The sequence below is a fragment of the Gadus macrocephalus genome, chromosome 21 (assembly GCF_031168955.1).
Source record: "Gadus macrocephalus chromosome 21, ASM3116895v1".
Classification (NCBI taxonomy): domain Eukaryota; kingdom Metazoa; phylum Chordata; class Actinopteri; order Gadiformes; family Gadidae; genus Gadus; species Gadus macrocephalus.
This window is the reverse complement of record NC_082402.1, coordinates 11,047,465-11,058,808: the sequence shown is the minus strand read 5'-3', so window position 1 is coordinate 11,058,808 and position 11,344 is coordinate 11,047,465. Positions and strand designations below refer to the sequence as shown.

General features: G+C 46.7%; 2 protein-coding genes across 3 annotated transcripts; one reads left to right on the top strand and one right to left on the bottom strand.

The window, feature by feature from the left end:
- Window positions 1–2,563: 2,563 nt before the first annotated feature.
- On the top strand, window positions 2,564–7,842 carry LOC132450198 (F-box only protein 30-like). The gene is made up of 3 exons (XM_060042237.1): window positions 2,564–4,257; window positions 4,734–6,872; window positions 7,181–7,842. Exons 2-3 carry the CDS (start codon window positions 4,794–4,796, stop codon window positions 7,409–7,411), a joined length of 2,310 nt encoding a protein of 769 aa, XP_059898220.1. The 5' UTR covers window positions 2,564–4,257; window positions 4,734–4,793; the 3' UTR covers window positions 7,412–7,842.
- Window positions 7,843–8,324: 482 nt separating this feature from the next.
- Window positions 8,325–10,998, bottom strand: knstrn (kinetochore localized astrin (SPAG5) binding protein). Of its 2 annotated transcripts, XM_060042238.1 has the most exons (9): window positions 10,771–10,997; window positions 10,447–10,500; window positions 9,983–10,049; window positions 9,697–9,723; window positions 9,502–9,601; window positions 9,115–9,229; window positions 8,976–9,028; window positions 8,773–8,847; window positions 8,325–8,609 (listed from the first exon to the last, which is right to left on the bottom strand). In XM_060042238.1, exons 2-9 carry the CDS (start codon window positions 10,466–10,468, stop codon window positions 8,478–8,480), a joined length of 591 nt encoding a protein of 196 aa, XP_059898221.1. In that variant the 5' UTR covers window positions 10,469–10,500; window positions 10,771–10,997; the 3' UTR covers window positions 8,325–8,477. The 2 variants fall into 2 exon arrangements, with proteins under 2 accessions (XP_059898221.1, XP_059898222.1); XM_060042239.1 differs by lacking the exon at window positions 10,447–10,500 and having other exon boundaries at window positions 10,771–10,998.
- Window positions 10,999–11,344: the final 346 nt, after the last annotated feature.

The following is an 11,344-nucleotide window of genomic DNA, read 5'->3' as shown; positions in this document are numbered from 1 at the left end:
GAATCTCTAATCGTAATTGTTTATCTAAAATAATGAAAAAATTACTTAGGATGTACCTGAATCCGCGACAGATGACGGGTGACACCCTCCTTCGTCTTTCGCGTGTATAGTCCTCGGCTCTGAGACTTGAGTTTGAACCGCTTGAGCAAACGTTCTGTCGTCTCTTTCACACACTCTCTCTCTCTCTCTCTCTCTCTCTCTCTCTCTCTCTCTCTCTCTCTCTCTCTCTCTCTCTCTCTCTTTCTGTATGTCTTGGTCTTGGTCTTGGTCTCTCTCTTTCTCTCTCTCTCTCTCTCTCTCTCTCTCTCTCTCTCTCTCTCTCTCTCTCTCTCTCTCTCTCTCTCTCTCTCTCTCTCTCTCTCTCTCTCTCTCTGTCTCTCTCTCTCTGTATGTCTTGGTCTCTCTCTCTCTCTGCTCGCTCTCTCTCTCTCTCTCTCTCTCAATGTGTGTGTGTGTGTGTGTGTGTGTGTGTGTGTGTGTGTGTGTGTGTGTGTGTGTGTGTGTGTGTGTGTGTGTGTGCGTGCGTGCGTGTGTCTCTCTCTCTCCATCTTTAAGAAACTCCATATTGTATCTGCACGACTCAAACTATAGGTTATGAATACTGCAATACTAATACATATTGAATTGCTACAATTGCACTACGAACACATTTCTACCTCACATGAACTACTTGCCATGGCACCTAGGGTCACATCAGGGAGAACAGTTGAAGTCTAGTATTGAGCCCAAAATGGTGTGGCCTGCAAGACTTGCTAGACAATGTAGGGATATATTTGTGTTGCTGACTATACATTTCTGTGTAGGTAGCTTGCATGATCATTTCAAACGGACGAGGTTACGTGCTCAAATAAGCAAACAGCCACAGCACATCGCGACTCGGGATTAGCGGCACGCGTCCCTTCAATGGTGTGTCCGTGTATGTGTTAGTGGTTTATCAGAAGGAGGGATTTCTAATTCACACCAAATACCAAACACCCTAGGAATGAATGAGAGGGAGCCACATGGACAGAGACCAGGAGAGAGAGAGAGAGAGAGAGAGAGAGAGAGAGGGAGAGGAGAGAGAGAGAGAGAGAGAGAGAGAGAGAGAGAGAGAGAGAGAGAGAGAGAGAGAGAGAGAGAGAGAGTGGGAGACGGGAGAGAGAGGGAGAGATGGAGACGGGAGAAAGAGAGATATTGTGAGAGAAAGAAAGATGGGGAGGGAGAAGGGAGAGGGGGTGATTGGGGAGAGAGAGCAAGAGACAGAGAGATATAAAGAGGGGGGCACTGGAGACAGAGAGAGCAAGAGAGAGACAGAGATGAGAGGGGGGATTGGAGAAAGAGAGAGAGAGAAAGAGAGATGTGAGGGGGGGACTGCAAAGAGAGCGAGGGGGGATTGAAGAAAGAGACAGAGCAAGAGAGAGACAGAGATAGAGAGGGGGGGATTGAAGAGAGAGGCATCACAAGGCGCTACTCTATGTTGAGTCTCAGAGCCCAACAATCAGAGTGGTGTGGTGTGATGCCACCAGACAGGCATGACCACGGAGCAGACAGCTGCACGGACACACACACCACAGCGGCATGCGTCGAAGCCTGTGTCACACCGAGTGATGTCAAGTGCACTATTAGGCTGCTGCACATCTCCAACAATCACAGGGCCAAAAATACCACTAAACAATTGGTTTACATGGGAGATTGGCTTCCATACTGTACTATATAATGTCTACTTGCCTCCTGTACTATGGGCTATTTGATGCGATGTGTGTGTGTCTGCTTCTCTGTGTGTGTCTGTCCGTGTGTGTGTCTGCTTCTGTGTGTGTGTGTGTGTGTGTGTGTGTGTGTGTGTGTGTGTGTCTGCGTCTGTGTGTGTGTCCGTGTGTGTGTCTGCTTCTGTGTGTGTGTCTGTCCGTGTGTGTGTGTGTGTGTGTTTAAATACTCATATCCACTTCTTGACTCATCTGGAGCTTGACGGAGGGCTGCATTTAAATATGGGGGGGGGGGGGGGGGTATTAAAAAAAGGGGAGGGTAAAAATCCAAATGAAACTATCCCGCCCCCATGTGGTGGAAAGTGGAACGGCATGACCCTAACCTTCCTAGATGGCGGCACCCTATCGCTAGACAGAGCCGTTTCCTGTGGCGATGGCCGAGGCATTGACCTGCTGCATGACTCAGTTGAAGTGCTTACAAATCACAAATAGGCTTATGGAGGAGACGGGGGTGGGCTGCTGAGGGGGCTCTGTGGCACTCGGCGGCTTTTGATCCGATTGAACCGGAATAAAAGTGACAGGTTGGGAGGGAGAGAACACGTTTGATGAGTGAGGAGTGCTTCGGAGCAAAATGAAGAAGAAGAAGAAGAAGAAGAAGAGAGAAAAGTGTTGTGTAAGGATCATGGTCTGCAGGGATCGGCCTGAAGGCTCCAGTGGATATACATTTAGTGAGCCATAGACACCTTGGGGCGTTGTTTAAACAGCCTCTTCTCGGGTTCCCAGGGGTGAATAATGAAGCTTATTAAGCAGATGGTTTTAAAATAAACTTTTTTAGATACATATCATAAAGGGTCAGGCAGGGGTTACACATTTTAGGTGAACCCATCACCTTCTGACTGGAGTCAACCAATACAACCTTGAACCTCCCATGGAGTCTCGGTGGTTATGGTATAGGCAGGATCACCGATGGGCATAAGCTATTTCACCTACAAGTACAATTAATAGGCCAACAAGCAGCCTATACTTCTAAGTGAGCTTAGTTCATTGTAAAGCACAACTGCTGCGGATCAAAGTTAATTTTTGTGTACGGAATTGAAGGAGAGATACACCAGATTGAAACCATCACTTTATGTGGTCGTTTTATGATAGAAAAAAGGGGATGATTACACTCTCTACTGAGAGCTACATTAATTGGCTCACTAAATACATGCACAAATTGTATTTGTACATGTTGACATGCCGGTCACTTAATACAACACGTGGACTGCATTTGAAAACATTAAAAGCAGGTCAGAGAGTTGCCGTTGCATTGCAGTTGAACTGTATTCTGACTTTGTAGTCATTCAACTGTAATTTAGGCAATGTAGTAACCATGAGTACAATGGAGAATCCTTCAAGGATTATCTTCCGAATTGTATCACTTATACCCTTAAATGTTATTGTGATTAATAGCCTTTGTTCTGTGCCCGCTTTATAAGTTTATCCTTTTCCCATCTAGGTAGTGGCAACAATGTTACGTCATTGTTTATTGGCTATGAATGGTATTGTATCGTCTTGAAATTAAGATATCCACTCTTCCCGATAGGACTTCCCAGTTTTCTGTAATCAGGCCTAATAAAGATGAGAAGATATGAACTAAAATGGTCAATAGGAAGTTTCAAGCTTCAGAGAGAAACAAAAACAAGTTACGTCATTACCTTCCCATGACCCTACTTTAATGTAATTACTCTCATTTAGACTTTTCAGAATATTGTTTTGATTATTGTGTTCCCCCTTATTATGTGATAATAGGCCTACATATTACATGCATATTGCCCAGCCCTAAATCCATCCACCGAATATTAATAAATCCTGGGGCCCCATTGCAGCTGCTGATATTTCAAGCACCATGTGCAAATGTCCTAGCCATGTCAAATGCCATCAGTCAAGAGGGTCTATATTCTGCACCATTTACACCCTCGGGTGCTGAAATGGCAACCTAAAATTCATTTATATTTCAACTATGTTCTATTTCTACTCGACTTCTGACAATAGTTCTCGATGTGCGCTCACACGCTTGAGTTACAAATGTTGCAAAACGTCGCCCTCTGTTGGCTACCCAGCGTCATTGCAGGTCCAATCTTATATTTCTCCACGAACGGTAGCTACCGGTATTTGGAAACAAAATGCAGCAACAACAATATACGTGGATTAACAGCTATCATACAATGTTAAAGTGATATACTGTCTTTGCATTGTTCATGCAGACAATGAAAACCAAATGTAAAGTTTCTATAAATACTTACATGCGTTTATTTTAAAAGATAACGAAGCCTTGATACCCACGAGTTTTTTATGACCTATTCGTTAACCGAGACCCGCCTATCGGTCACTCGTGTCCTGGGGCAAGGGGCCGCCGTTAATGAGCCACCGCGACCGCAGTCGGTCGCACTGTGAGCAACGGTACGTCAGAGGGAGCGGTGGGACGTCTCCAGACTATAGCCTGCTGCTACCACTAGCGGCAGTGGTTCTTTACTATCTAGTGACAAAGTATAATCGAATGGATAAAAATAAACGAGTGGGTCGCCAATAAATGGTAAGTAGATTTCTGTTATCTAGTTGTCTAAGCTGTTGCCTGACTCTTTCAATGAACTTTTGGACACGACTGTCACTGAACTTCAGGAATTGGTGAACTGTTGCTAGCAAACATTAGCCTCGAAGTTAGTGCTGCCTGGTTAGCCGGCTAACGTAGGTTTGTCACTGATGGGTCAGTTGTAAAGGTGTTGAATGAAGCCCATTTCTTTCTCGCACGTAGATCAGAGTTGTCCATGTTCAATAGTATGTTGTATTCCCGGATGTTTACCTGACTTATTTAACTTTGGAGAGGGACTGCTGCCCAACTTTTTTTTATAAAGCAGCGATTTCATAACCCATTCATACGTTACAGTGCAGAGATTTGCTGTATGTTCATGCTGTATCACCATTTCACTACAACATTTTATAGACCAATACACCTAACACAGTGAATTGCGCGTATTGTGCGTTCCACTCTTTTCTTTTTCTTTCCCTTAGCAAAGTGTACCCTGATCGGCGACGGCATCGGCATCATCAACCTCCACCCGTTCCTAGACGATGGAGGCACCCCACGAGCACTGCGCGTCCTGCGTGAACCTGCGGTGCACGACGAAACCCGTAGCGGGCGCTTCCTGTGACCTCACGGCCTGTCCGCTGGCCTGCGGTGCTACGTTCCACTCCTGTAAGAGCGCCGAGCATCGCCTGCTCTGCCCGCTGGAGAGGGTTCCCTGCCTGAACAGCGGCTTCGGCTGCCCCATCACCCTGGTGCGCCAGAGGATGGCCTCCCACCTGGAGGTCTGTCCAGCGGGCCTGGTGTGCTGCACCATGGAGTGGAACAGGTGGCCGGTCAGTAGTCTGGACTACACCTCTCAGCTGAGCCGCTGCAGCAGCAGTGGGGGTGGCGTGGAGGAGCCGGAGCAGCTGGACATGGCGCTCGCCCTGCAGGACCAGCGCATGCTGCTCGAGTCCCTGAAGGTGGTTGCCATGGCGCCCACGAGGTGGGAGCCGGCTGTTGCCAGGACTAAAGTGCGCGGGGCCGTGCGTATGGATCTGCCAGAATCAGCCCCTGAGGCGTCGGCCTCGTCCTCCTGCGAAAGTGTGCATCGGCCCTCGCCGGGCTTGGCTCCGCCTCTTCCGCCCGGCTCCGCCAAGGAGAGGATAGCCAATGGGATCGACGGTTTGACCGATGAGCACTATGGTCGGCTCTACGAGGCCACGCTAGAGACCGCCAGGAGCCTGGCGGCCGCTCTAGACGTGTTCCGCGCCGCCAACGCCCTCGAGTGCGGAGGAGGGGCGGGGGGCCAGAGAGGGGAGAGCGACGCCAGGGGAGGAAAGCTAACCAACGGGCTCGACGTGGCCGAAGAGGCCAGCGCCGTCGACGGCGAGCAAGAGCGCTGCCGTTGTCACGGCTGTCTGACCACCAGCGCTTGTCATCTTGGAACGCAGTTGCCAGGTGAGCCGTCGCCGGGGACGACAGGCTCCACAGCACGCCGCGGCCAGGACCAGGCGGACCCAAACACGGTCCCCCCTCCCCTGCAGGGGAATCCTAAGGAGCCGTGCGTAGCGCCGTACGACCGGCCCCACGTGGTCCCGGGCATTGCACAGAGGGCTGGTCACGTGATCCTGGAGGACAGGGGGCTGGCTGTCTTGGACGCCAGGGGAACTGAACACCGCCCCAACAAACCCCCGGGGTTTCGACATGTCGTAGGGCCGCTCGCATCGGCCGCCGGCCGGAGGGGCCCCCTCCCTGACCGATCCCATCCCACCTCGCCCCCCTCGTCGGAGGACCGTTCGGTGGACACGTCAGACCTCGAGCAGGGGGCGGTCGAATCGACGGGCCTGGGGGAGATGGACCCAGTGGCGGCCGCCCTCCTCTTCTGCCTGGAGGAGTCCAGGGAGTGCCGGCGGATATCGGACAAGGTGCGTGTGGACGGACGCCGCGTGGACGTCGGCACGCAGACCTTCACCTTCCCGGCGGCCATTTTGGTCACCAACACCAGAGTGGGCGAAATGGCCTCGGCCTCCGCGTGCGACCATGCCGCACACCAGCTGTCGTGCCCCAGCCCCCTGCGCACACTCCGCCTGGGCCTGGCCCTGGAGAGCCTGGAGGTGGAGGTCCCCCACGGGCGCTTCCTCCCGTTCCAGCCCCCCTACCAGCACACCTTCTCCTTCCTGTGCGGCCAGGCCTTCCGCAGGGACCAGTTCTCCTGGCACTCGGCCAACGTCCACGCAGACATCCACGCCGGCCTCAGCGGCTGGATGGAGCACCGCTGCCCCCTGGCGTACTACGGGTGCACCTTCTCCCAGCGCAGGCTGGGCCCCGCCGGCCAGGAGGGCCGGGGGGCAGCCAGGGTGGTCCACGACGGGCGGCTGCAGTCCTTCGGCGTGCGGCCATGCCCCGGCACTCCCCTTCTCCACGCTGGCCCGCGGTCGGACCAGCTCACAGGACTTCCCATGGAGATCCTGTGGCACATCGCCGGATTCCTGGACAGCTTCAGTCTGTGCCAGCTGTCTGTGGTGTCCCGTGGCATGAGGGACATGTGTTCCAGTCTGCTCCAGACCAGGGGCGTGGTGGACCTGCAGTGGGAGAGGAGGCTGGGCCCCCAAGGCAACGTCTGCTGGCACGTTAAAAACAAAGTCAGTTTTGGGAACTGCATCTCTCGCACACACACACACACACACACACACACACACACACACACACACACACACACACACACACACACACACCCCCTTGGCTGTGCAAACGATTTTAGAAACATAATTTCCAAAAAGAAAATGCTTATTTTATAATTTTGCTGGTCAGCTTCTTGTAAACTGGCCTTCTCAGATTTTTGTGATTCACTTATAAGTGTCTGAAGAAAAAAACTCTTTGGAGAACCAATGGCGAAGAAGATCCATATTATTATAATACACATGAATCAACCTGTGTCGTCCTGTCGTAGGTGTGGAGATTCAGCACGGCCTTCAGCGCCGTCACCAAGTGGCGCTTCAGCGACCTGCCCAGCATGTCGGACCACCTCAGGGAATGCCGCTTCAACACGCCGGAGCCCCAGACCGAGCCCGTGCCTCTACCGGCCATGTGCACGGCGCGCGACCGGCAATCCCTCCGGCGCCTGCTTCGCCCCGTGACCCAATGCCACAACGTCACGTGTCCGTCGCCACACGCTTTATGAACACAACGTGGCTTTAATACTTCACCATCTAGTTTTTTTTTTTTTTTTTTTGCACAACATGAATCACAGAATGTGTCTTATTCAGGAGCTGCAGGAGACGACTGCCTTAATAAATTGAAGTAAACGGTGATCGTAACCTGATCACACACTGGCAAACGGGAAACATGCATTAGGGAACGTTCGGCCAGATCACCCATGACGACTGGATCATAGTTACCCAGATGAATCTCGGGTGTGTTTTCTACAACTACCTGGTAGCTAGGCTGAGATGAGAACACTGAAGCTATGCTCGCAGTAAAAACCTCCCGTCACTCCCTCCCTCTTCCAAAAAAATCAAATGGTTATATTAATGTGCTTCACCTGGAAACACACCAGAAAAACGGATGCCGGATTTAATTCAATGTTTTATTAAAAGGTACATTTCTGAGTTACACTGGTTTCTTAATTGTGTATATATATATATATATGCTCTCACTTGCCTTGCCAGTTTTTTTTTTATCTAGCTTTCAAATGTTTGAGCCAATGCCTTGGTATAGATTTTGCCATTGTTTCTCATTATTCATAATGTCCACTTAGTGGAGACAAATGCTTGTTTTGACAAGAGCAAGTACATGAGTAATAATTATCTTGCACCATTCAGGCTCCTCTCAATAGACACTCAGCAGCTGACCTAATGTCCCGAATCTACATCGGGTGTTACTTGTCGACTTTCATTTTGGGTACAGCTTTCTCTGCATTTTCCAACATAACCAACAGGGATTGAATTTTCATGAAATGCCTGTCATAAAGTGAAAGCAGTGGCTTTAAATTGGGACAGATTTTGTCATTTATGTGGATAACCGAAAGAAACATTGAGTCGGTTTAACTTAGAATAATAAAACTTTCTGAGTCACCAAAAATAAGAGAACAGTAATGAATCATAGCGTTGGTTTATTGAGCAAAATTGTTTTTTTAAGAAAATTAAAACCTTCCTTTGGATTTCTTTTCAAAGCTACCCCTACTGTGAACGTTACAGTATTTTGAAAAAATATATATAAATCAAAATAGTACCCCATGTACACTACATTTATTCAATTAAGAGTTGCTCAGCTTCTTCAAGGGCTTTTTCCATTTCCAGAACCTGTAGGGAAAAGTCCTCTCTTTCCTGCATGACATGTTCTCCTTCTCCATGTAGATCTGCTATGGCCGTTTGGAATACCTAATCATAGTTTAAAGGGATACATGTTAGTAATGTCAGCTAACAGTTCAAAAAAAAAAAAACTGCTGATAGGGATAAAATAAATACTCCAATCAGCTGGCAAATGTTATTTGAGAAAAAAAAAATAGAAGAATGCCTGGTATGATCCAACAGATTCCCTTACTGTTAGTTGTTCAAGTTGCTTTGTGCCGATATCGGTGAAGTTCCCGAGTTCTTTTATAAGGTCTCTGGATATGTTCTGAAATTCAGATCATGCATGACAACTCCTTCCTAGTATTGGAAATTCGTGTAGCAGATTTGCATAAGCAGATGTCTAATGTCAAGCCAGCAGGCAAAATAAATCAGAGTAAATTAATAAATACCTACCATCACTTCTTTTCCCTGATTTTTAGAAGGTTGGGCAATGGCATCACCTGAAACTAAAACATTCGCCCCGTTATTCATGGCCATTTAAAAACAGCAACAATTTAGTTGGCTATATTGTTTCAAGTCCAAGCTCATGTACCTGGGTCTATCTTTCCAGCCACTAGGAGAACGTGACAGTCATTAAGGCGTTTCTGGATATCTGCATTTTCCTTCTCCAGGTCTTTGAACTGCAGTCCCAGCTCAGTAACTTTTTGCTGCAAAAAACAACAACAGTTAAGTTAAGCAATGCCTCTGGTATGGGTTGAAATTTAGACAACTTTAATGGAAGAATGATTGTATTTTTTCATTGTAGATTGGCAAGTATATCAATCAGGACCTACAAATGACACTGATTAAATTAATACCTTTTTGACTGTTTGCACAAAAATGCAATACAAATGATCGAAAATAGGTACATTGAGCTAGAGAAGATATATTTAGTTTGTGAAGACCTTGAAGGGTGAAAATATTACACCTTTGTTTTTACCTGGGACTCCGTGAGACTGTTCTGCAGCTGCTCATTCGAAACCAACAAAAGCTGGTTCTGGTCCTTCAGCTCTGCCTGCTGCCCATATCTAGTGGACGCTCTATCAAAGAGTAGGCAATGTAAAGTCATTCTACATGATGTTCATGATAACGTTTAATTGAAAAGCACTTGAAAATATATTTGTTCATAACTCACCCTTTAAAAACTTTGGGAGCATTTTTCCTGAAAAATAGATACACACGTTAATTTGCCAACCTGTTTCTTTTTTTAAGATGCAAGATGGTCATCGTCAAGATCTTTGCTGACCTATGATACTGAACATTGTGAAGAACATATAACAGTGTGGTCGCCCAATAAGACCTACACATAATACAATTATTAATAATGTGGAAACATAATATGCCCTAATGGTGCCCATACGTTAGTGTGTGGATTGGCAATTAATATCCCTAAACTTAAATCTAAGAAGTTGATTAGTTACCTTTGTGCGTTCTCCTTTTGAGGTTTAAGATTACCCCCCTCTTTCATTTCGAGAGTAGGATGTGCAGCTGTAAATTATTCATAACATTAGGTTAAATAAGTATATATAACGCATACATTTACACTAAGAAACTTCACAGAAGATATAACGAATTAAACTGACTTTCCATAAGTGTACATTGGTGGAAACTATCGCAGACTTTTTCAGACCAAAACAAAGTGGAAATCACAAGGGGTGCAAATGCAAGAGCTGTCATCAGTCGGTCAAAGTTTCAAAGACTAGTGGCTTAACTATAGCATAATTCAGAGATAGATTGTGACTTAAAATACATTCATTTACATAAACATCTTCGACATTACCACTTGAACTAGGTGAAGAGATAACGTAACGTTATCGCATCTGATAGTTTAACGTTAATGGTAAGCATTACGTTACTACACATTACTGGAACTCACTAACGTTACCTTTGGGGATCTTTGAAGACATTTTGGTTGCTGAAATATGGACCAAAGTCAGCTCTAGAAAGAGACAATTAAATAAATGTAACATGCTGCTTGACATTTGGCGTCATTAGTTAGCAACTATGTTTATTATCCGAATTTAAACTAGGCGCAGATATTAATAAAGTAGCATCTCTATTGAGGTCGCTAGCTGCCTGGATTATGTTGCGCATTTCTGTCCTCCTAATTTCTATCAACAGCCGTAGCACCATCAATCGTAGCATTAACTAATTGCATGAATATGCCTTCCGCAGATACACTGTGAGCAAATATATAACAAATTCTTACTTCTTTATTATCCGATGTCAAAAATGATCTTCAAATTTGAAAAACTGCCCCACTTATTCGGTCATATCCTGTTTGCCAAACGAGCTTCCTGTATTCAATTTCGTTTTCAACTAAATCCTTCCTATGGATTAGATAAAGAATATATTCTGATTAATTCTTATGCTCGATTAAAAAACGCGTACAACTTCCAGCGCGAGTATCCTGAACATTTGAAAGGCATAAATGTTAAACAGCGCATGCGTAAAGGCGTTTTTTTTTTTTTTTAAAACGTTAACGTCAATGTTGTTCGGCGGCACAGTTATGGAGTTATACCATGGAGGTTCATTGCACAAATGATAATTTTTCATGCAAAGAAAACTAAAAATGTTCGTGAAGAAGTTTGATAATTTTAGGTTTTATGTGAGGCCGCTTTGTGAACTACAGCTCTTCGCTGCTCTCGACGCATATGATATACGTCACCACACCCGCCCTTGGAACTCGGCACAGAGATGGCGATCTCTCTGCCCCACTTCACCGCTTTTTCCAAGGGGAGGGTAAAAGCATCGAAAGAGGTGAAAACCATTATAAGTCGGGG

Excerpts from the sequence above, each read along its gene's own strand:
- LOC132450198 (XM_060042237.1), top strand. The coding sequence starts at position 4,794 with ATGGAGGCACCCCACGAGCACTGCGCGTCCTGCGTGAACCTGCGGTGC. Across the intron at positions 6,873-7,180 it reads GCTGGCACGTTAAAAACAAA|GTGTGGAGATTCAGCACGGC; the intron begins GTCAGTTTTGGG and ends GTCCTGTCGTAG.
- knstrn (XM_060042238.1), bottom strand. The coding sequence starts at position 10,468 with ATGTCTTCAAAGATCCCCAAAG. Across the intron at positions 9,230-9,501 it reads ACAGTCTCACGGAGTCCCAG|CAAAAAGTTACTGAGCTGGG; the intron begins GTAAAAACAAAG and ends TGTTTTTTGCAG. Across the intron at positions 9,029-9,114 it reads GGCTGGAAAGATAGACCCAG|TTTCAGGTGATGCCATTGCC; the intron begins GTACATGAGCTT and ends CGAATGTTTTAG.